General features: G+C 45.4%; 1 protein-coding gene across 3 annotated transcripts in view; it reads right to left on the bottom strand.

The window, feature by feature from the left end:
- The window catches only part of GMEB2 (glucocorticoid modulatory element binding protein 2), a 374,248-nt gene that overhangs the window by 189,517 nt on the left and 159,483 nt on the right, over window positions 1–25,248 (bottom strand). For all 3 annotated transcript variants that reach the window (XM_069650900.1, XM_069650898.1, XM_069650899.1), the window contains exon 3: window positions 6,334–6,506. In XM_069650900.1, the coding sequence (XP_069507001.1) occupies window positions 6,334–6,506 (173 nt within the window). The remainder of the gene's footprint in view (window positions 1–6,333; window positions 6,507–25,248) is intronic.

Raw genomic sequence — 25,248 nt, 5'->3', positions numbered from 1 at the left:
TGAATCGCTCTGCCCTGCTGAAGGCATTCAGGCAAATTCCTGCATTGCGCACCTTGCATTCGGATGATATAGAATGGGTTACTCTTCCTCACATTCATAATCATCGGATGGTATGCAAAGTCCAATCCAACATCATCACAGATTTAGTGTGGCAGTACAAACGTGAATTACAATTGATTTGGTTGTCTCCTGTAATCTTTGATTCTCTTGACGACGGAATTTGTTTTAATGAAACTCCTCTACCTCTTCCTTCCCAACCTCCACCACTAAACTCTGATTTAAATGCACCGGGTGAGCTGAAATCTGCAGTAATAGCACAGCTGGTTTCTCTCTCCAACATCAGTAAAAATTGGTTGTGGCTGACTTCATTGGCTTCTACCTTGAATCCCGCCATGGACAATGACCCCACGCAATAAATCCAACTCCATGAGGATTGGCGGTCATGATGGTTTGGGCAAACCTTATTCATATGCCAAAATCAAAGCAAAGTGGTACTTGAATGTGATAGCAAGTGTGATGGCCACTATCCGTAACGGAAATAACAGCCTGCAGAATACGGATAAAGATCCCGGTGGCTTCGAAATCCAACTTGTTAAACGCATCAAAAATGCCACATTGCGTAAGCTAAAAAATACATGCTGCCCAGTAGAGGAGTATCTGAAGCACAAAAAGAGGATTTGCAATGCCTATCGCAATAAGTGCATGAATCTGTCTAGTCAGAAGATGCTGGTCTCATTATACCCAAACGACAGGCGTACAACCTGGGCTATGCTCAGGACTGATTCTTGTACCTCAAACACGAATCAGGCCTCCATGATAGCCGCAGATACCGGGTTGGAGTTTTACAAGCGTAAATTTGCCCTCCCCTTGATGTTTGTCAACATTAACGCAAAAAAACTAGTGTGGACTCTTCGGGATATAGAATGTGCAATCCATACCCTAAAATATTCTAAAGCTGCAGGGCCTGATGGCATCCCCCCTGCATGGTTAAGCGCAATCCTGCTCTGGGCTAGAATATTGAAGTGTCAATTTGATAACATATTAGCCACTCTGGACATCCCACCCTCCTGGTTAGGCTCAATAATTGTCCCGATACACAAAAAGGGCTCTAGAGAAAACCCAGCTAACTTTCGGCCCATCGCCCTTATAGACGCTGCGGCCAAAGTATTTGCAATCTTATTGCTCTGTGATCTCCATGCCCATTTGAAGCAATATAATATTCTTTTACGCTTCCAAATTGGGTTTCGGGCCCAGATGGGGACTGCACTAAACGTAACAGTAATGACTCACTTGCTTGCTAAAGCAAAGGTTGCTGATTCTGGGCCATTATATATGGCATCTATAGATCTGACAGCTGCCTTTGATTGCGTGGTTCGAGGGTTGCTTTGGCAAAAAATGTTATTGATGGGTATTCCATTGCACATTATCTTCTTAATTTCAAAACTGCATGAAAATACTGCCTATTATGTCATGGTAAATCAGACGGGTGCGACCACTAATGCCATCCCAATTGGGGGGGGGGGTCAAGCAGGGCTGCAACTTGGCGGCCATTCTATTTAATTTGTACTTATGTGGTATTAACGCAATTTGGGCGCAACAAGTCAGCTACCTTGCAAGACTAGCCCACTTGAAAATACACTGGCTTGCCTTCACCGATGATATTGTGATCTTCGATCGAACACCTTCCGGCTTGCAAACAAAATTGTCCTTGTTTGCCGAGTATTGCCGCTCACACAACTTACTAATCAATGCAGAAAAATCTTACATATTCATGTTTAAGAACTTTAAGAGACGTCCCTGCACCTGGAAATGGTCCATCAGCAGCACACCAATTCCAAAGGCCTCCACAATTAGATATCTAGGCTACACAATATCCGACTCCCTTGCAGTTACAATGTGGAAAGAAGTTTTAAACTTAACGTCTAAAATTCTTGCCACTCAAATGTGTATGGTATACAACAAATATTGTACATTTTCATTACTTCCTCTCTTTGAATTCTGCACCCTCAAAGTTGAGTCAATCCTATTGTATGCATTGGACATGTGTCTAGCAGACATTGATCAATTTCTTGACCAGCTTCAAGGAGGCCTATGGAAGGGGGTGTTGCGTTTAGCCAAATCCCTCCCTAATGTGATACTAAGACAGGAGCTGGGTCTGACTTCTCTGTCTCCCCGATACAATTGGCGACAATTGTCAAATTTGGGAAATATGTTATTTCCTCCTAAAAACTCTTTATATGAAGATTTGGGTTTAATGATAAATGCTGCCAATCCACCATCCATTGGACAATACTATAAAACAAATAGTAGCATTATTGGCTGATCTAGCTTTAACTCCTGCTGACTTAGTGTTTCGGCAAGAGCATGTAAAACTCCGTCTATTTGCACACGACTGGTGCAAAACCTTAAATATCATTGGCACATTGAAGAATTATAAAGAAGCAGCCAAATTCTCAACAAGCCGTCTACCGCATACAGTATACTTAGTGCAACTTCCATGTCACAAAGCGAGAGACTCATATCTGAGGTTTAAATTAAACCAACTGTTAACATCAGATAGAATCAAAAACTGGCCTATGTATACTGCACCTAACACTGGATATGGGTGTAGATTTTGCAACATTACCAGTCAGTATGAATCTCTAAAGCACTTGACCATCTATTGTGCATACTTCGAAAAAGCGCATCTTAAAGTATTTGGAATTGACACTGTGGGACTCTTAGCTGATACAAGGGAATGGCTCTGGTTCTCATGTATGTGGAGCAACACTACCAAAGCTATAGTACGGCTCACAAGGTTTTTGCTCATTTTAAATGTGGATTTGGAAAAAAAACGTTTTTTTAAAAATGCTTGAAGCTGCACTCTCAATACCTTATGATCCTTTGCATGAATTGGTTATTTTTGTGGTCTCACATATTCTCCAGTTGAATAAAGTTATATGGGAATCGAGACTCGTGACACAAATTAGGTTAACAGCTTATGTCTTACCTGGGGAGTGGATAAATCGTGACACAGGTTGATTTTATTTGTTTTGTGATTATGTTGTCGCTTTAAATGTGAATCTCATTAAATGTAAATATTTTATTTTAATGGAATAATGCTATATGTAATGTGTTTTCTACAGTGATTTGTTTTTTGCTCTCCATTTCATTTTTTTATGGATTGAGAATTGTATATGAAACTTGAAATGTGAAGGAAAGTTGTCAAAGTTTGTTGATCAAACTACAAACAACATTGAAATAATAATTAAAAAAAAAATTACTTTTGGGAAGAGGCACAACCTAATCACAGGTGACTAATATACCTTCACATCTACTTTCTATTAGAATGGGAAACAGTTTCTAAGGCAAGAAAGGTGTTAACCGTACTTTTAAGAATAGTGCAACACACATCCAAGGTAAGTAAGAACTTTTTTAACTGTTCACTCTTAGAGTTTCAGTTACCAACCAACTCTTTTACAAGTAAGTAACTTTTAAACGTGTATTTTCTTTTCTAGGCAAAAGGCCCAATCCCTTCAAAGTCTTGAGCTCTTAAACACTTGCAATACAAATAAATTATCATATCAATGTTTTTCCCTTATTCTTGGAGCATGAGTGCACTCAGTGGCAGTACCTTAGGAAAACTGGGCAAATAGGTGAGTACTTTACTGCTAGGGTTAAAAGAGGGTCCAGGGGCTTCGCAGAAGACATGCTAGCAGGATTCTAGCAGTGGGACTGGGTGCACTGGAGGCGTCCCCATCACAGAAAACAATCCACAGCTACACAGAAATCCTAACAGGCTTAAGGTAAGTACATACCCAAGCCAACACAGTACCTCAGCATTGAAGAAGAGTTTGCAGCAGGAGGACTTCAGGGTCTGCAGCCAAATGCCCGATCAGGGGATTCATTGTCGTGGTGACTGAAAACAAGACCTCAGAAGGAACTTTGGAGCAGAGATTGATGAAGGCTCTAGGCAAGGTTTCCTTCACCGCTCAATGCGGTTCTGCGGATTTGGCGCCTTTTCAAGGAGCACAGAAGAAGACAGAAAATTGTGGTTGAACTCTCGTCGTTACAAAGGTCCAGCACTCTGTTGGGGGGATGTTTTGGACTCGATTTGTGCCTCTGAAGATCCACCAGGATGCCCACAAAGTTTCAGCAAGATTCGGAATTTGGAAGACTGTGCACCACACAGTGGCTCGAGGTCCCAGGGTATTGGGGTATTGCATCAACGCAAGGTCGCAGCAACGCGTGCAATGGCTCAAAATGCAGGTCTTCTTGATTCTAGTGGGCCTCACCAGGCTCTGGGTCAGGGTCGTCGTTTTCAGAGTCCCCCAGGTCGATTGTAAGGAAGAGCTACAACAGGCTCAGGTTACACAGCAGGCTCTCCGGTCGCTGGAAATCGTCTCAGTCGCTTTTGCTTCATCATCCTCTTCGGTTTCAGTTCCAGTGGTCGACTTTTCTTCAGCTTCCAGGTTCGCAGTTTTTAACAGGAATTACAAGACAACTTCTGCATTCTCTCCCTGCATTTTACAAGAATGGGCGGTCTGGTTGTCCTTTCAGGACAGCCAGCCCCCCATTGGGATTTGTCTCCATTCAAGCAAGGCGTAAGACAAAGCGCTGAAGATAAAAATCAGACAAAGGAATTTCCCACCCTCGATGTCAGGTGAAGGAACAAGAAACAACAAGAAACACTAAAATGGCAAAAAAAAGAAGACGGGGGCCATTTTGGTAAAATTAGCACCCTTAGGTGCCTTTACTGCAGCTTTGAATACAGCCCGCGGTAAAGGTGCACCAAATTAATACAAGGTATCACTGCCACCAGCCATTGAAGGTAAGCTTGTCCCTGTAACAGAATTGTAACCGTTTTAATGTGAAAGGGGATATATTGTATCTCCCCAGCACTCCACATAAATTGGGGTGTGCTGGCTTCTTAGAATAAAATGTAAAAGGGATCCAAAGATCCTTTCTATCCTTGGGAACTGTAGTCCACTCAAGGTTAGCAAAAGAAAGTTAGGAGGGGCGCCCCTAGGGCAACCCAGCAACAACAGGCACTTATTGCCAATAAATTGTTAGAGGATAATTTTTAAAAGACACTATGGAGAGTCAAAAACTTGACACCCATAAAAAGAATTAAAGATTCTGCGAGTGTGGAAAAAGGTTCCCACTCACTGAGGTATTAAGGAAAAATATCTCACTAGTAAAGCAAAATGTTCTGGGGTTGACCCAGGTCAGGATGATTTACCAGTTCTGTGAAAATCTTACCTAACATAGGGCGACTAGTAGCTGGTTCTACACCAACGTTATAACACCAGAATTTCAAGTTTCTTTGTTTTACTTTTGAAGTTTACAAAGAGGTGACTTTCATTCTGGAACCTCTAGAAACTCTGGACTTTGTTTTGCTTTGGAGCAAGACAGGAAGCAGTCCCATTACTCCTTTAAATTCAGTCAGGTCCCAAACGACGCCTGTGAAAATCCTTGAGGGCAAGGGAGAGGAGGGTATACGTCCTTGCAAGGGAGTACCAGTTTTGTGTTTTTCAAGGGTTAATAATCCTTCACAGATTGCCTCAAACCAATGAACAGATTCAGCAACCATGACCTCTTCTACATCTATTACGCTGATGATGCCCCATCATATCTAGGACCAGAGGTGTAGACAGGATTGGGCCTGTGCGGGCAAGGCCCACCCAAAATCTGTAAATGCCCACTCAGCAGCGCTGTGTGGGCATTTACACATGTTAATGCCACTGAGGCGGGCCCAACTAAATTAGCTTCAGCTCCCACTTGTTAGACAATCTTGGCTACGCCTCTTTCTATGACCAAAAATATTTGATGGTTGGAAGATTATGAATTCAACATGACCATTGACATTGCTCTGGGAATCCTTTACACCATTCGTTCTATCTGGGCCATTGCAAAAGGGACTTGTCATCTGCAAATAAGTCTTGGTACAGCCAAAAATGTGAGCAGTTCAGCCCCAGCTGCTATACGTCCACTCTGGATGGAACCACAGGCAACCCCAGACATACTTCGTCCTTGTTGGGCCTCATTAATGAGGTGCATCTTAACATCAAGTATAAAAGTTAAATCACAAGCCCTCAAATACTGCAGGTCAGCCAAGGAATCAGACTATATTCTGCTTCCTAAAAACACAATGGATCTAAAACAACTACCATTCCTCATTGCCAAATGCAACACATGCCATCATACCAACCACACCAACCAAACCAGCCAAACACATGAAGGACGCCTCTCCTTTGGTTGTTTCTTACTCCATCTAGCAGATTCAGGATTTTTGGTAGCACAGAGGACTTCACAGAAACAGTTTTGGCAAATGGTGAGAGATGTAGGCCCTACCTAAAACTGCTTCTTTGAGATCCTCCGTAGTGTAGGTAGCCTCCTCAGTTGCCTCCTCAGTTGCCTCCTCAGTTGCCTCCTCAGTTGCCTCCTCAGTTGCATTATCAGTTGTATTATCAGACTCCAAGCTCTCTTCCACTAGCGTGGGACTGGAGACTTCCACTAAAGTGGGACTGGAGAAAATAAAATTCAGTATTTAGAATTGGCAGGATACATAACAGAGTGCAGCATGGTGAGGGGAGTAGACCAAGCAGAGGGTACTGTGAGGGGTCAAAAATGTGAGGCAGACAACTTGGTAAATGTTTTTCACATGAAGCCATTTTAATTAACTCATACGTGTATGATTAACACCTCACTATCCAAAACCTAACAAGGATTTCCCTGCCTATCAAAATAAACTAATGAAAAACACACTAACGAAAGGAATCTGTCCCTCACACGTGTGCATACATCACACTCATAAAATAAAGATATGGCAATTCAAATGTAACAGAAATCACAGTTAAGTTCAACATAAACCTTATAACTGTATACTCTTATAACCTGGGTCGGCTTCTCTTACCAGGATTTTCACTCAAAATTTCAAATATAGCCAGGTTCTGATCATAAAGTTCTTCTTGCTCCAAAAGTCTTTCACTTGGACTTTAACCAACAGTTCAATTAGATGACAAGTCTTTATCTCTCCACTTATAGCAAAAAGTACAAACACAACTTCTTGAGAAACAAAACACTTTCACAATTCTTCTGTATCAACAGAAAAGTTTTGTCAGGATGATTCCACACCAATTCATGAAACCCTTTAATGGCTTTGCCACTTCTTCGTCCCATATCCTTCTACCACAATGCAGTACCTTCTATGATTTCTTCCTGGTCCACTAACCTGCCAGGATTACCACTAAAAGGTCCCTATCCCGGCATACCCACCTGCCAGGACAAAAGCTCTGAACAGTACTGAACAAGGGAGAACTAAAACAACAATCTTACTAGGCCCAGTGACACTGGGAACACGCAAGTGCATGGGGGGGGGAGAGAAGTGCATGGGAGGGGGGAGACAAGGAGAGTGCGTAGCAAGGAGAAAAAGTTCAAAATAATACATTTATAAATAATAAAGGCAACAAACAGTGGTAATGCAGCTAGCAAGTGGCAAGTGCTGGCTTTAAGGCAGCAAACTGGGTAGGTCTGATAAGTGCAGGAAGAAAAGGGGGGGACTGTATGGGTACATATACAGACCCCAGTGCAATGGGTGGTCCGGAGGCAGTGCATGAGGGTGGTAGATGAGCAGGTACCTGGGCCCGGAGGACAGAGGGTGGCCAGGTGCACGGTGCTGAGGGAGAAAAGAATCAACAGGGGGAAGGGGGGTAGGGCAAAGGCAGAAGCAAAGAGGAATGTCTTGAGGTGCTTCCGGAACCGGAGATGGTTCTCCTCAAGTTTTAGAGTGGCTGGGAGGCTGTACCAGAGGGAGGCCCCAGCTGAAGAAAGATCTACCCCCAGCTCGTTTCTTTGAGAAACGACTGACCCTGAGGGAGTTAGAGGTAGAGGAGCAGAGAGCCTGAGATGGGAGGTATAAATTCGGAGGGATAGCTGACGGTATGTTGGGCACAGGAACTGATACTTGTAGAATGGCAGTAAGAAATTCAAAGTGAAGTGAAACACTTTTGTAATAACTTAAAATATCTATTTCAGGTAAGAACGAATTAAACAAGACCAATATAAAGCAGGTAAATACAGGTCATAATTTCACAGAGGCCTTAGGCTTTAGTAGTCCATCCCTATCTAGTTATGAGTGTCTCAAATTGGGGGGGGGGGGCAAACAAGCAAGGCACAAGCTGTAGGAAGTCAAACATTCCAGAGGAAGTCTTCAGTAGCAAGTAAGAAACGCTCTTTGTTGGGGAAAAGGTTCAGAGACCTTGGCAAAGGATCTCTGAAGGCACACAGGCATTGGGCCTAGGTAAAAGTGGATGGGTGAACTCCCAAACACAGGAATCAGCAGAGCAACTCTAGGAAAGTTCTACCAAGAGTCTCACAGTACCTTAGACGTGAAGAAGAGGATGCAGCACAATGCTCGCACGATGCAGCAGACCCTGTCACCCGATTCTTGGTCAGGCAGCTGAAAGAAGGGACACTGAAATGGATCTTGCAGCAGCAGTCGAGTGAAGAGGCTCGAGGCAAAGGTTTATTTGTGGTTCTGTGATTTTGGCACCCTTTTCAAAGTATCAATGAAGAGTGGTTACCGCTCAGTCGATTTGTCTTCCTTTCTCTTTCCACCACTCTGGTGAGGGCACTTTTAAGGAGTGGAATCCTGTCTCAGGAGGTCCGGAAGGAGTCCACCAAAGTTTCGGGTGGATTCAATGTTTGTAAGGCGATGCACTGCAGAATGGCCACAGGTCTCAAGGTATTAGTGGTTTGCAGCCGGTAAAAGTCACAGCTCGTCGTGGAATGGCTCGAAATGCAGGTCGTCTTAATGCTGATTGGACCCACCGGTCTAAGGGAGAGAGTAGTCCTTTTCGGGGCTCTTTCGATGCTTGGAAGAAGGGGTCAGACAGCAGCAACTACTCAGAAGGCATCTCCGGTGGTCTGGAAGTGGCTGCGGGCGTCTCGCCTATTCCTCCTCATCGACTCTTCAGTTCCAGTGTTTGTTTATTTGTTTGTTTGTTTATTTATTTATATGGCGCACCGGACCAGAAGGTATGAGGGCGCAGGCAATAAAAGAATATTCTCAACTTAGTTACAATACTGTACATTATTTACATTATTATACATAGTGAGTAGATGCATTTACAGTGAGTAGAAACAGTTACAAGGATACAAAGTGACATTGCGACATAGTTGCAAGTTGATCAAGTGTGTGGTAGTTGTGGGGTGTCATTATTGGTCTTTGTTCTTAAGCCACTGGAGGTAGTTACGCCTAAATTGGTGGTAGGTTTGAGGTGCTCTGACGGAGGGTGGTAGTGTGTTCCAGTGTTGGGCTGCTTTTACCTGGAAGCTGTTGCCGCCCATTTTCGTGCGCTTGAATCTGGGAACAGCAAGCAGGTTAGCGTTACTATTTCTGGTGTGTCTGTTGGGCGTGTATCTGGTTATTCTGTCTGAGAGATAACGGGGAGCTGCGTTGTTAAGGCATTTGTGGGTGAGGGAGGCTACCTTAAGCAGAATTTTGTCCGAGGTAGTGAGCCAGTTGTGGGTTCTCCTAGTATTCGAGATGTGTTCTCTTTTAGGGAAGCTAAGTGCTGCTCTAAGGGCATTGTTCTGTAGGATCTGGATTTTATTGGTGATCTGTTTGTTGGCGCCTACATAGAGGGAGTTACAATAGTCCAGTTTAGATAGTATGAGAGCTCCTGCTAGAGTAATGCAACTTTGGGTGGAGAGGAAGGGTTTGGCAAAGCGTATAAGCTTGCATGTGTAGGCTGTAGTGGATGCCATGGAGCTGACCTGTTTATGGAAGGAGAGGGTGGAATCGAGATAGATGACAAGGGTTTTTACTTCCTTAGCTACCTTTATAGGGTTGCCGTCAATGGTGAAGTTGGAGTAGTTGAGGTCCAGTTTGATTAGGTTCGTGGCTGAACCCAGGATGATGAGTTCGGTCTTGTCATCATTCAGGCATAGGCTATGGGAGGCCATCCATGCCTGGATGATGAGGTACACCTTGTTGTCTTCAGACTAAGGATTCCTGTCTCTTATGCAGGAACCCAGCCAATCAGTACCCATGTACCATTCAATCTTTGGGTGGTGGCTGTCCTGTTAGGCCAGCCTCCCAGTTGGAACTGGTTCCAGGCAGGAACAGCAGGAAACAAAGAACAGCTGAGGTTCGGAGTTCTCCCCAGTTTCCTATCCTCACAGACACACTGGTGCCTTTGCAGTCTTCACAAAGGGATCCCGCCAAAGACAAATGTCAAAGCAGGAACTCCCCCACCCTGCACGGCAAAAGGACAAGCCATCTTGAATTGGCAAAAAAAAAGAACAATGTCACCATTTTGGGTCAGTGGTGAACCTTCTGGTCACTACCGCGGCTGGGATTACAGCCTGGTAGTAGAAATAGCACAAAAGTAGGTAGGATAAAACCACTGCCACCAGCCATTCAGATTAGCTTGTCACTGTAACCAAAAAGTTGCAGAAGTAGTGAGAAAGGGAATACAGTGTAACCCTGAAGCACTCCACAAATGGTGGGGGGTGCTGAACTAACAATAGAATATATAGGAAGAATACTAAATATCCCCCTACCCTTGTGAACATATAATCTCACAAGGAGAGTAACAGAAAATAAAAAAGGGAAGCCAAAAGGGCTCCCAGCATTACTGCACAGACAGTGTTGTGTGCTGCAAAAGTCAAAGATAGATGCCACAAAATGTAAAGCATGACTCCAAGAAATAGGTATAAAGAGAAATAAAAAATGATCCCAACGATAGGGTAAAAGAATGGGCGAGTGAGGAAAAAGGTTCCCACTCACCCAGGAAGGAGAACTGAAAAAGAAAATCCAGTAGTCCAACAAAACGTGCTGGGGGACTCACATGTGAAGGGGATTTCACATAAAAATGGATAGCCCAACACTGTGGCTTACCCAGTTTAATAGATGTTGTCTCCATCAGGGCTTGCAACAAACATGTCTCTTTTCTCAGTAGTTGAGATGTTAAGTGAATTCTGTGCCTTTTGTGACATCATAGGGTGGCACTTCGCCACAGTATGAAGGACGAAGAGAAACCGAGTAGACAGAAAAAACATGCCTGGATGAGATAGTCACTTGACAGCTTGACATCTGTGGCATGCCAGAGGAAATACTGTGGTCTTAAAAACAACCAACTAAACGCATTCCGAATCCTAATAAACATACCATTCTTGCATGGTTAAATGATCCTTTTTTCAACTTTTCTGGAGGGGGTCGCAGGGATTTCTGTCTTATATTCCAACTTTGGAACCAGCTTGGCGTGGTTAAAGAAAAAACAATGTTCATTAGTAAAAATCTGCATAGCCTGCGCTGCTGCTTCTGCCTTGGTGTTAGGGTATATCCTGAGGACCAGCCATTTGTTGCAAAGTAACTCTTATGCAATGCCAACTCACCGCCGTTGTGAGGGGGCAGATCTTCCCATTACCTTCACCAATGGTCTTAGAAAACACGCTTACAATGGAACAAGTGAAGGGGCGTTGTCCTCAGCTACGGGCATGCTACTGACTCTATATTGCCCAATACTACTAGTATTAGTTAAGTGTAATGAAAACATGTTCTTTTCACAGCTTAAACATCTGCTTCAAATGGGACTCCCAGCATTTCTAGAGCATATTTGGTCACCCTGATTTTTGGGAGTGGGGTTTTAATACCTCACTCCCTAACTTAACTGATTTTGTTTTGAGGAGCATTAGCTAGCACATACGGGCACCATCCAGGACGACCATGTCCCCCACTTAACTCTACTGAAGCACTACTATATTGCTTAAGGACGGTAGTGCAATGAAACCATGTATTGGGAACGTTTTTGTTTTTGCTGCTTTCCTCAGACCTCTATGGGACAACCTGTCATTTTGCTATAGTCTACTTCCTGACCTGACATTTTGGAGGGAAGTAAAGCCCTCAGCTTTATTTTTCTTGCTTTTTGCTTACTTTTATGGGAACTGGTCAGTCCCTAAGATTATCAGAACTGGGAGACCTTGTCTCCCTTAGTGAAATGCTTGTTACTTTTTAAATGCACACAACACCTTGAAATATGGTTTGGATACTTTGTATCCTTATAAACCTTTTCTTTTGTAACTTTGTGGTCACAGTCACACTGTGTCCTGGATGGTCTTGTGGCAGCGGCTATTTTTCTACCGTGTTTTTTACTTTTTACTTGTGCGCTTTTACATTTTTCTGCATAATGCCATACAGAGTACCATATTCTTTAAAATGGCCGTGCCAGGAGACTTACCTATTCTTTGGCCATTTTGTGCCTTGGCCTTCTTCCTGCCGTCTTGGGTTCAGAATTGGCATATATGGAAAGCCCTTTGCCAGGCAAAGCTCCTGCATTCCCAGGCAAAGTGGCAGTCTGTGTGTGTGGCTGGATGTGGGTGCTGGGTTTGTCTGGTCCACATTTAAGCCACAATGTGTCTGTTGCTGGGCAAATGTGAAATCCAGAAGCTGTCCATGATTGTGCAGCCCTTGCCAGTTTGAATGGTTCAGATCCTTACCATTGGTGGCCTTGAGTCTGACTCTAGTACACATCCTGGATAAAAGGGAGACTCCTGCAGCCATTTAACAAATCATTGGAGCCAAGATGCCTACAAAGAAGTGCTGCCTGCTGATGACCAGAGAATAACTCTTGCAGCTGACCAGAAATGGCTCCGGCCAAATCATTGTGAAGCCTGGCTCCTCTCTCCTGATCTCCAGGAGGCCCTCGATGGTGCTTCCAATCCTAGACCGGCGAGAACAACCTGGGTCGACCACTGCTCGAGGAGCGATGCCTGCAGAGGTTTTGGAATTGTCCCTTGACCACCCGTTCGACTCACCGGCTCTCATCTGGTCTACATTTTTGCACCAGTCGCCATTCCTTGTTCATCCTTGGAACTTCGCAGATCTTCAACTTGTGTAACAAGATGCCTGCTCCTGCAGTTTTAGCCTTCCTGATCTAAGAGTAGCCTTGCAGGGCCTGCTCCTTTGTTCGCCCCATGAGGATTGGCTGTCAGAGTGGTGACTCCCATTGCAACCCATCTTTGTGTCCTGGATGTCTGCATAGGTTGTCTGTTCCATGGAGGTCTTCATTGTGTCATGCCAAGTGTATCCAGCTGGCCAGTCTCCAGAATCATCTCGCAAGAGTCCGGGACCACAGAGTAGACCGACCCAGTCCCAAGGCTGAAAGTGACCTCTGCACCTGTGGCCCCTGAACGCCTCGACTGGACACAGCCTAGAAGTAAGTGGGCCCAGCTGATTTAGGAACTGCTGAAGTGGTTGCTGAAGAAAAGGGAGTAAGGGCATCGAGTTTACATAGCTATTTCTACCCGACTCCCATCATAGGGTTTTACGGGCATAAAATTGTAACCCTATTCCTCTCTTGCCTGATTAAGATCGATAGTGGTCTGGTCACAAATCCTCCCTGCTTCCCCCACCCCCGGCTTACCCTAGAATTGTCGGATTGGGAGTGAAACTTGTAAGAACTTTACTTACCTTTTTATTCAACTTCTGGAACATTTACTCACAACCATTAGCTTTGGCAACTCTTGTTTGCGAATCACATAGTAAGCCCTCCTAAGTACATATTTTTGAACTGGAGACGTTCAAGGACTCCTAGGACTTGCGGCTGCAGTGGGGGCTCAGGGACTCGCGTTACCGGGTGAAACTACATTTACTAGCAACTTCCACAACACGCTCTGCACGTAGGGGTGTCACCAAACTTTGCTGCAATGGGTGGAACTGAAATGCCTGGAAAGTCGCAGTAAAATGAGCACCCGCGCTTCTCAGCTGTTTTTCATAGTTGTGTGGCATTTCTTTGTGTAGCTTATCTTGTTGCTGGATTCTTGGGCCGTTTCATCTGGATTGCTCTTGGATTACCCAGGTTTGGGGTTTTTCACAGTGATTTGGACATCTGCTTTGGACACTGGATTGCTCTTCAAATTCCCTGGCTTTTGTTCCTATGTGGATACTGAATTGACTTAGCTTCTGGATACAGCTTTCTTTTGTGTTTTGCCATGGCTTGGAACTTGTATTTTGATTCAGATCTTTTCCCTGGCTTTTGGACTAATGAAGAGACATGGATTCACTCTTTCCTCTCAGTGACGTCCTTGTGTTGCACGGGTAAGACAATTTTTTCCATTTGTCTTCTTTCTTTCCGTTTGTTGCTACAGTGCATGCTCCCCTTCCCTTTCCAAGACTCTTAGCACTTTTGAGTTTCTCTTCTTGGTATTGCACTCCCAGATAAAGGTGATACTAGGAGAGAATTGCATGGTAGGAACAGTTTACTCCTCTGAGGAGCCCGGAATGAGATGCGGATACAGGTTTGTGGTTACAAACCTTTATTTAAAAGAAACGGGGGTTGAAAAATGCCTCACTATCCCTATTCTAGGAGGAATTTAACTACCTCCACCAAAAAACGAATGAGTCTGTCAAGTGTCAAGATGTCCAAACAAAAGTATGTCCAGTGTTCGTAATCTTGTTCTGGCACTCACACTCTAAATAAACTCCACAATGCAAAGAACAAGGTCTCTTGTTATCAAGAAGTGCTCAAATGTTCAGGCTCAACACAAAAGCTCAAATCCAACAAAAAGGGTTCCAATGACCAATGTTCACAGTTCCAGGGAACAGCTTCCTTCCCAGTTTCCTTGTGTCAAGCTTACCAATTCAAAAAGAATAACTATGTTCCAAGAGGATTACTTTCTCTCCCCTTGGTCAAAAGGGGTTCCAATGAACAATGTCCACAATCTCAGGGAATGGTTTCCTTGCCCAGATTTCTTGCATCAGTCTCACAAGTTCAAAAAGAATAATCAACTTCCAAGAGGATTAGTTTGTCCCCTTGGCGCATTCACTTTTCTTGAGGCATCGTGTCCCTTCCCAAAGCTTTCTCTTCCTTTTTAATATTAGCAAATCCTAAGAGTATTCTCTTCCTAAGGACTCTTCTTTCTTCTTTCTTCTGGGGTTATTCTCAACAGTTCATGATTTCAAGGGCATGGCATTCCTTGAAGTTCTTTACAATTGTTGTCCATATTTGTCTTTACCTGGTATACTCTCCATCCAGGACCTGTTACACAAATGCTTAACTCGAACTTCACTGGGAGTATCTTCCTACCAGGACTTTGTTACACAAACACTTAGCTTTGTGCCTGGTATACTTGTCTGCCAGTACTTTATCACACACATGCTTAACTTCACCTGGTATACGTGTTAGGCGTAGCCAGCACTAACCTTTGTGAAGAAGTAGATGGTCGAACTGAAGCCTGCAGGCGATGCAATGTAGAGATGACAATCGGGCCAGAGCCCCAATGAACATCCGCCAACCTGAAATGACAGGGTGGCGCGTGTTCAAAGGGCTGTAGCCCACCGGGGTAGAACACGCTTTGTAGGACACCAGGTGCTGAAAGCAGCAGGAGAGAATAGCTGAATACACTGGAAACTCTGGTAATCCTTCACAAAGCAGGGAGGCTCAGGTATCTTAGCAGCAGGAGAGGTACAGCAATGATTGCAAGCAAAAGTAGTAAGGCTGAAACAGCAGTGGATCAATAGAAATACGAAACTACAAAGCAGAAAGCAAGTGGCTAAGAAAAACGACCGAATATAGGACAGCATCAAATGCTTACAAGAAACCAAGCGACACAAAGAGCTTACCCCTGCAGCAGGTTTTATGCAGAGAAGCGGCCGGCGAGTCCAGTGTGGAGCTGAACGGAAGTCTGTTCGCCATCCTGGAATAAGCTACAATGTATGGTATAGAATAATGGGTGAATGGCGCCATCTTGAAGGGGAAAAAACCTGTGGGGATGTCTCTTCCTCCATCTTTGCCACAGAGACCAGAAGGTCGTTTGATTCCTAACAATACGTGCCTGCCAGGACTTTATTATACAAATTACTCTTTCATTAAGGTTGGAGTTTAATAACCCATTAGTGGATTTCTGTACTAATACTTTCACTTCTTTATTGGCTTTGCTGTTCACTTCTTGTTGCATTTTCAAGAAGCACTTTACTTTCTTAGACCATCCGGTAACCCACATGCTTTTATTAGTTACACTGTTGGTTTCTGGCTTCTCCTTGCTTCAGTTCCCTTCAGTTTCTGTTACTACTACGAAGCGGCAATCACACGCTGGCAACCCGGTAACCCTTCTGCCTTCCCAGGGCTTACCGGTTGCATCAACCGTTAACATAGTTCTCTCCTGCTTCAGCATACTGGATGAAGCGCCATACACACACTGGCAAACCAGTAACCCTCTTTCCTTACCAGGGCTTACCGGTTGCCTCAAATGCGCCAACTCTCTCTCCTGCTTCAGCGTACTGACACTGTGTGCGGCCCATGAAGCGTTGCACGCTCGCTGTGTCTCCTTTCACGGTGCACAGTTCCTTTTTTACATTTTTTATTTTTATCTCTCCCTCTCTCCCTCTCTCCCTCTTTCCCTCTTTCCCTCTCTCCCTCTCGATTTAACTTTACTTTGACTGCCGCGGCATGTTTCTCCCCGGCGTGGTGCTCAGCGTGGTAACCGGCTGCACTGCACTTCGGGGGGGGGGGGCAGCTCTCCTCTCTCCCACTCCATGTCCATGACCATGTCCATGTCCATGTCCATGTCCATGTCCATGTCAGCAGTAGCCGGTCCGTATTTTAACTTCCCATCTTGCTTAATCGTTCAACAACTAGACCGATACGTTGGTCGCCCGATCCTTGTGATCTTCATTACTCTGTTCTTTCTTGTGTCAGTAGTTCTGGGACTATTTCCGGTAAGGCTTTGAAGAAATGGAGTCTGAGCCTCCTTGGAATTGATCCTCATTGCTCCCTGCCTCGTCTCAGTTGTCAATGTACTATCCCTAATGGGAGTTTGGGGAGCAATAACTGTAGAGCTGTCAATAACCAACCCTTGTGCAACTCGCCCGCCCTTACTCTTGAAGCTGCGGTCTGTGATGTGGCAGAAGGCCTGCCAGTTGTTGGGGAATACTAAACCATATTCCCCACAGATCCTGCTGGTTGCACTGGACAGGGTGGACGAGCAATTGAGGTTAAATGTAAGGAATTACTGGGAACCCAAAGGGGTAGCGATGGTGGGAGATGTGCTAAAAGAAGGGTTAGCCAAGGAGTTTGGGCAATTGATGGAAGATAAAAGGGGTGCACCAAAGGCAACACTTCACGTATTCCTGCCTCCTAGGGAAGCTTAGACGTAGATGGCCAGAGACCGAGGGGCCCTTGCAGTTAGACGAGACGATGGAGACATTTTATGATGTATCAGAAGGAGGACACAAAGTCTCGAGGATTTATAAGGTACTATTGTCCAAGGTGGGAGATACATTAGGGAAACTGATTTACGGAAACTAATATCAGAGGCAATGTGGATTAGAGCTATGGTGCACCACAAAAAGGTGTCTAGAAATACACGGTTGCAGCAGATTCAATTATATGTGACCCATAGAGCATACCTGACCCCGAACAGAATTGCTAAGTTTGTCCAGGGGCAGCACAATCATGCCCGAAGTGTGGAGAGATTAATGCATACCTGGTTCATATGTTCTGGGCCTGCACAGAGATTAGAAGATTCTGGGGAGAGGTGGCCCAAGCGCTAGCACGGGCGGATATCACCTTGGATATTGGATCCCCCCTGGCGTGTCTGCTAGGGGGCTTCACGATGCCCAAGAGGGCTAGACACGCGAGTAAGCTTAAGGACTTGGCATATATACTTGCAAAACGCAGGATAGCGATGGGATGGAAAGCACATACGAGGCATGTATGGTGGAGGGACTTGTTAAAATGGGCAAATGCAGAGACTGTGGTGTGGCAAGAAGCAGTGGGTCGGAACACGGAACAAGTTGAGGGAGGGGTGGAGGTCTGGAGGCAGTTGATAGGAGACTTGGCCACTTCTGAGAAGAGCACTTTAGACTTAAATAATACACCGGTTCAAGAGGAGGCGGTTGCCATGGTGGTAGCCAAGGAGTAGAATTGCGAAATGGTGGGTCGATCGTGTGCGATGTTGGCCGGGAATGGGGTTTGGGGTGTTGGGGGGTGTGAAAGGGACCGACGATTATGACTAGATGTGGTGTATGAGGAATTAATGTATGCAAGTTTGTAAGTTTTCATGTTGATTTAAAAAGGCAAGGGAGACAGTGGAAAAATCCCTGAAAGGAAAAGGATGGCATGTGGTTTCCTCCAAAAATGTCGGCTTAAATGGATCTGCCCCCAGATGTTCCTCCCTCATTTAGCCGCCCACAGGGTGCGGGTGTCATCCCCTGACCATGTAGGGGGAGTCCTCCTCGGGGAAAGGAGTAAGGACATTGCCAGAGTCATCACACACCATAGTAGCACTAGGGCCCTATTCTTAGCATGGTTGAACTTATTAAGAACTAGGGACCTTGCCTTAGGTTTACCTGTGGGTGATCTACTTATTTTCTTCAAATCTGTTTGCTCGGTTTCTCACTTGCTCGACCATACACAATAACAAAATGTTGCTCTTAACATATACGTGTATGGTATTAATTGTGTGACAATACTTACCTGAGGTTTTTATTGCTTAGAGTGTATTCAGATACCTAAGAAATAATTGCATAAATTGGTACATCTTCTGTCAAACTTGAATTATTGGAGTGCTCTATGTTTCTCTCATTATAGCCCTAGGCCACTCTCACATCTTCGTGAGTCTTTGCTTTACTGCTCTGCCACACTACCTTGACTGGGTTTGGTTACATAGTTCACCATAATGGGTTGGCCTCTCAGGCGCCGATCCTCGGGGTTGATTCTGAAAAAATCAGTTTTAACACCACATGTTCTCATTCTTTCTGGATTATGAGTGTTTTTCCTATAGTAAGTAGAGCCCATATAGGCTGGTGGCACTGGTACATTTAGCTCTACCTTTCTGGGTGCACCGCTTTTAACTACATGTCAGCATTTCGTGCACTATAATAATCAAAAAACGCTGCCCATGTTGTTTAAAGCCCATCTTTGTGCTCCACTGTCCTTTTTGCTCTTTTATGGGGCCATGTATGGGTATCCTCTTCGCAAGCTCTGGCCAGTGCCAAGAAAGTTCTTTTTATGTGTTTTAGGAACAAGTTCAGACTGGACATGGGATGCAGAAAGCCTGAATATACCAGTGCATGGTTATGGATGTACCTGAGCTGACTTTTGATGAATGAAGCAGAGCTTTGAATGTAGTATGCCCCCAGGTTGGGGTCGCCCCAGCCCAGGGATTTGAATACTAGGAGAGCATGTGGACCCTTCTTCAATTAACCAATGGAGCCAGGTATTCGAGAATGAAGAGGCCACAGATGAACAGCTGAGGACTGTTACTGGAAATTCCATTGGCCAACTCTCCACTGCACTCTGCTCTTTAGCTGACCAGGGAGATTTTAAACAGTGTGTCCAGCCTTTGAACTGGCGGCTCTAACAAGTTCTGAGTTTTGCATCACTGTGTTTATGGTCCTGAAGCTGCTAGTAACCAGGGTACTGGATCTAAAGCACAGCATTCAAAGTGGGGACTTCATCTGTTAGTGGGATCTTGTGCAGAAATTAAATGATATTTTATTCATATCGCGCTCGTACACAAGTGTTTCAGAGCGCAACCAGGCAAAAGGGAGGGGAACAAGGGATAACAAAAAGAAAACAGCGATCTTACTAGGCCCAGTGACATTTAAGAAAGCGCAAGTGCATGGAAAAGGGAAAAGGGGGAAAAGTGCATGGAAAGGGGGGGGAGGAGAGTGCGGAACAGAGGAGAGAACAGAATAAATAATAAATAAAATGAATAAATAAATGAATAAATTAGGGCAATAAACCATTGTAGTGCGGCCAGCGAGTGGCAGGTGAAAGTTGGTCAGATAAGGGATATCTGATGAGTGCAGGAGAAAAGTGGTAGGGGCGGGGGGGGCGCTGTATGGGTACAGATACAGAACCCCAGTGCAGGGTGTGGCCCCGGAGGCAGTACAGGAGGGTGGCAAGGTGAGCAGGTACCTGGGCCCGAGTGACAGAGGGTGGCCAGATGCACGATGCCAAGAGAAGAAACAGATCAACAGGGGAGAAGGGGGACAAAGGCAGAGGCAAAGAGGAAGGACTTGAGGTGCTTCCGGGAACCAGAGATTGTTTTCCTCAAGTTTCAAGGAGGACAGGAGGCTGTTCCAGAGGGAGGCCCCATCCGAAATAAGATCCACCCCCAGCTCGTTTCTTTGAAAAACGACTAACCCTGAGGGAGTTAGAGGTAGAGGAGCAAAGGACTCGAGAGAGGAGGTATTTACGGAGGGGTAGTTGAAGGTATTTTGGACCTTTGCCCCAGAAAGCCTTGTGGACAAGGCAGAGGGTTTTAAATGTAATCCTTGCATCCTCTGGGAGCCAATGAAGGTATTTGAAGGCTGGAGAGATACGATCCCAGGGCTTGAGGCCAAGGACAAGTCTTGCAGTCCTGTTCTGGATTAGTTGAAGAGGGCGGAGAGTGGAGGCAGGTAGATTCAGAAAGAGGCTGTTACAGTAATGAAGTCTGGAGAGAACTAGAGCTTGGGAGACAGTGAGCTTTTGAGGGAAGGAGAGGAAAGGCAGAGTGCCTCTGAGGAGGTGCAATAAATAGTTTGACTTTTTGGAGACTTCAGAGATGTGTGAGGAGAAGGAAAGTGTGGAGTCAAAGATAGCCCCAAGGTGCTGTGAATTGTGCTGTGAATCCTCGTTGTGAGCCCAGGACTTAGCTGCTCTGCTTCTTCCCTCTGCAAAGAAGGGGAGTCAGAGTGGAGGCCGAGTCCTGTGGTCCTTCATGATTTTTCCACTGCCCATTGGCAGGGTCGTGTCAACTGCACATAATACATGCAGTCTAATGGGGTCCTCCAAGTTCATGGGAGTCATTGAATGGTCTTCAACTAGGATCAAGTGGTGGTGATCCATTTCTGAAAGGTCACTGAATGAGACCAGAACCATGGAATCCCCATACCCAACTGTCACAGTTCTCATCCCAAGTCCACTCTGCACCTGCTAACCCTGAATCCTCAGCACTGGAACAGACAGTGAGAACAGCTGTTACCAAGGGCCCCAACTTACCTGGGATCATTGTTCTATCTTGATCAGAGTTTGAAGGGCTGTGTTGCTTACCCATTTTAATGACCCACTTGTTCCCCATACATTCTAACAGGTGCAACGCTAACTGGCCCTGGCTCTTGGTGGTGGAACATGATCCTGGGCCTCCTGTCCGGAAAGCCTGTGGACAACTGGGATAGGCAGTTCACACATCCCCCACAAAAGTGAAAAGAGACCTAACATACAACAAAAGTATGTGCTGCTTTAGCACCATCCAGCACACCAAGCCCCATTGCTTCTTATGACACCGTTGCAAACTAAAAAGGAACTATGGATGACCTTGTAATGGCCAGGCAAAGACATGGAGACATTTTTGAATGTTATCTCGACTGGTTGAGATCAGGAGTCAGCAACTACTAGACCCGCTCTTGAAAAGGAGTGGAGTGTGGCAGTGTAAACCTGCCTTAACACCTTTGTTAATGTCAGCTGAGCTTCCAATTTCTTATGTATTGTGTGAGAAACCCGATGGCATTCTCACACCCATTCCCCAGGTGTCTTCTATTCAAGTGGCCAGGGAAGGGCCATCACTTTTGGAACCCGACCCTGGGGATGAACAAGTGAGGGAGGATCATCTGAGTAGCGGGTCTCTGAGGACTTGGGAAATAATGCCACAGGCTGAGACACGATATTCCCACCTGTCCGGACGACAATTCATCCTACCCCCATTTACCTTTGTAGGCTACTGTGACAGTACCGTACCTGTTGACAACATACAAAGTACTGCAAAGAAGAAGAGGCATCTTCGAGTGAGGAAGATTACCTATGAAAGAAACCATTCTAGTACGAAGATGCGAGCAGAGGCAAGCCAGTACGTTCAATACATGTGTCGTACCAACGATGTCACGGAAAGGCAGGCACTTAAAACTAACTACCATCACCTGCAGCCTATCAACATTTGCTGGGAGTATAAAATGGACACAGACAACCCAGAGAGAACGGGTTACGCAGAGCGTGAGGAGCAGCAGGAAGGGGTGTCGTGTCCGAGTGTGTCCTTGAGAGAACGGAGTGACAAGTCCAGAAAGCCAGACGGAAGAAGTGAAGGGAGCCACGTCTGAAGGCGGTCTCTGTGGTGAACACCCAGAGCTGCTTGTTACCCTGACTGGAAGCGCCAGCCCAGGGTTGTCAGAGGGGCAGGTGGAGCAGCCCTACCTTTCATGAAGAAGAACGAAAATGCCACAGATCCAGACGCGAAGGCCGGTGAGTTTCAGAGGCTGAATGAAACCCAGCCTGCATCTAATCTGAAGATACATCGTGACAGCGTAGTCCCGTGCGGCAGGCTGCTAAATTGTACAAGGGGGAAACTGAAGGAGAGCGCCTGGCTGGTGATGGAAAGTAACATAACATTGTAACATGTTGCCCAGATAGCCAGTCAGATAGCACAGCGAGTAGAGTGCTCGCTTCGACATCTGTGCAGAGCCTGCTAATGAAGGTTCGAATGCCGGCAGGGCTAAACTCAGCCTTTCATCCTTCTGAGGTCGATAAATGAGCACCACACTCATTTGGGAAATACTGGGATATACCACACTGTGGGAAATAATAAGCAGCGCTCAGATACCCGAGGTTTCGTAGCGCTATATAAATGCTAAATTATTATTATTATTTACATGGCTGAATCTCCCGAAACCGCTGAGTGAAACGGTTCTGAGGGTAGCTAGCAAAGTGGGAGCAAAGTGGAAGCAAAAGCCGGCAAAGAATATAAGAACGGCTGTGGAAGTCAGAAATGGCCGAGGGCAGCACAGGAGTGACTGTTTGCGTGACCTGTAATGGGTAGACTGTGTGGTCTAAAACTGCGCCTAGACCAGGAGGGGGCCCCAACGAAAGAGTTGTAAAGTGAGAAGAGCCTGTGAACTTTGTTTTGTGAGCAAGAACTATATTGAGCTTGGGGAAGGGCACTCTGAGCCTTGAAGGAATACAACAAGACTGTTTCTTGTGGGATCTGTGTGAATTTTCCGTCGCTGAAAAGTCAGCGACGGAATGGTTTGCATGAGAAATGTACGAAGCACAAAAGGTTTGTACATTTCCCATGTGAACATACATTCACGCAGATCCTACAAATCCACACCCCGACCCACACCACACCCCAACCCACACCCCCAACATACCCCCACCCTACTTACTTTTGAAGACGCGCTGAGTCCCTGCAGCGCCATTTCCCTTTCACTTCCGTGATCGGGAACCAGCACCGCAGGGTCCTTTTCTTTTTTCTTCTTTTTTATTTCCGGCAGCTGCAGGGGCTTCCCCCGCAAATCCCTGCTCACTATACTACAAAGTATAGTGAGCGGGGTGTAAAGGGGGACACCCCTGCAGCCCCCCCCTTTCTTTTTTTCAGGTGTGATGCGGGGTTGTCCCCCACAACACCCCGCTCACTATAATGTATAGCATAGTGAGCTTTTTTTAAAAAAATTTTTGGCGGGGGCTGGAGGGGTGTCCCCCGCAACTGTAGTGAGCGGGGTGTTGCGGGGGACACCCCCCCAGCCCCAAGTCCAACCCCACCGAAACACCTAAACACATACCACGAAAAGTTCGAACTTTTGGTAGTAAGAACTTTTTGTGGTGTGTATTTTAGGGCTTTTGGTGGGGTTGGACTTTTATAGTAGGTAATTTTGTGCAAAACCTTTATTGTGTACTTTTGATAACTGGATATTTCATGAACTGGTACCTGAAGTTTGGGGAAGGGTGCCTGAACTTCTTATGAACCTATTTTTTAACTGAACTTTTGCCAGTAAACTTTGTGTGGATTATAACCAGAAACTATCCCCAGAGGGTACGAGCTTTGCAGATCCTACTATTTTAACTGTCTTCTGACTTGGGAAAGGGAGCTAGCCAGTGCTCCGAACTTATGTTATTCACTTCTTCAGTTGAACCATCCCTTCACTTAGAAAGTGCCTAATAGCCTCACTGTGGTATAGTTGAAGCTAGAAAGTGTGCCTAATAGCGTCACTGTGCCAAAGTTTTAACTTAGAAAGTGAGCCTAATTGAGTCATTGCGCCAAAGCTTGAACTTAAAAAGTGTGCCTAACAAGCGTAACAGTGGTATAGTTGAGTTCAGAAAGTGTGCCTAATAGCCCCTCTGTAGTATAGTTGAAGCTAGAGAGTGTGCCTAATAGCGTCGCTGTACCAAAGTTTGAACTTAAAAAGTGTGCCTAACAGCGTAACTGTGCTAAAGTTGAATCTAGAAAGTGTGCCTAATAGTGTCACTGTGCCAAAGTTTGAACTTCAAAAGTGTGCCTAATTGCATAACTGTGATATAGATGAATTTAGAAACTGTGCCCAATTGGGATCACTGTGCAAACCTGAATATAGAAAGTGTACCTAAGAGCATTACTGTAGTATTGTTGAATTTAGAAAAATGTGCCTAATATCATCACAGCGCTAAAACTTTAATATATAAAGTGTGCATAATATCCCCATGCAAAAGCTGAATCTAGAAAATGTGACTAATAGCCTCTCTGTGGTATAGTTGAAGCTAGAAAGTGTGCCTAATAGCGTCACTGGGCCAAACCTTGACCTTAGAAAGTATGCCTAATAATGTAACTGTGATATAGATGAATTTAGAAACTGTGCCTAATTGGCGTCTCTGTGCAGAGCTGAATATAGAAAGTGTACCTAAGAGCATTACTGTAGTATTGTTGAACTAAGAAAATGTGCCCAACATCATCACTGTGCTAAAAGTTTAATCTATAATGCGTGCTTAATATCATTGCTGTGCTAAGAGTGTAATCCATAAAGCGTGCTTAATATCATCACTGTGTGAAAGTTGAATCAAGAAAATGTACCTAATAGCGTCACTGTAGTATAGTTTATTTTAGAAAGTGTGCCCAACTAGCGTCACAGTGGTATAGTTGAATCCTGATATTATAACCAAGCCCTAATTCTGCCAACGCCACACCATGAGTCTATCCCGCCCAGCTAGGTCCAGAGAAAGAACCTCACTCTGGCGCGCCTCCCACCCCGCTCCACCTAATTCCCTCCCCTTCCCAAACCATCCCACCCTCTCAACCCGCCCTATATCCAACTCCCAAGCCGGTAGAACCCCCCATCCCAATCCACCCCACCCTCCACCATGCCCTCACCCCACCACCGACCCAACCATCACGCCAGAAGAGCCTGATGGCGCACTGAACATCCGAAGACCCCTGTTCCCCCAACCCCTTACACCCACCCACTCCGCAGCACGCCCACACCCCCTACCCCACCAACGAACCGCCCGCCCACCCCCCAGACCCACCTGTCCCGCC

The sequence above is a fragment of the Ambystoma mexicanum genome, chromosome 3p, assembly GCF_040938575.1.
Source record: "Ambystoma mexicanum isolate Mex_15411 chromosome 3p, UKY_AmexF1_1, whole genome shotgun sequence".
NCBI lineage: Eukaryota > Metazoa > Chordata > Amphibia > Caudata > Ambystomatidae > Ambystoma > Ambystoma mexicanum.
This window is presented reverse-complemented; position numbering and strand designations above follow the sequence as displayed.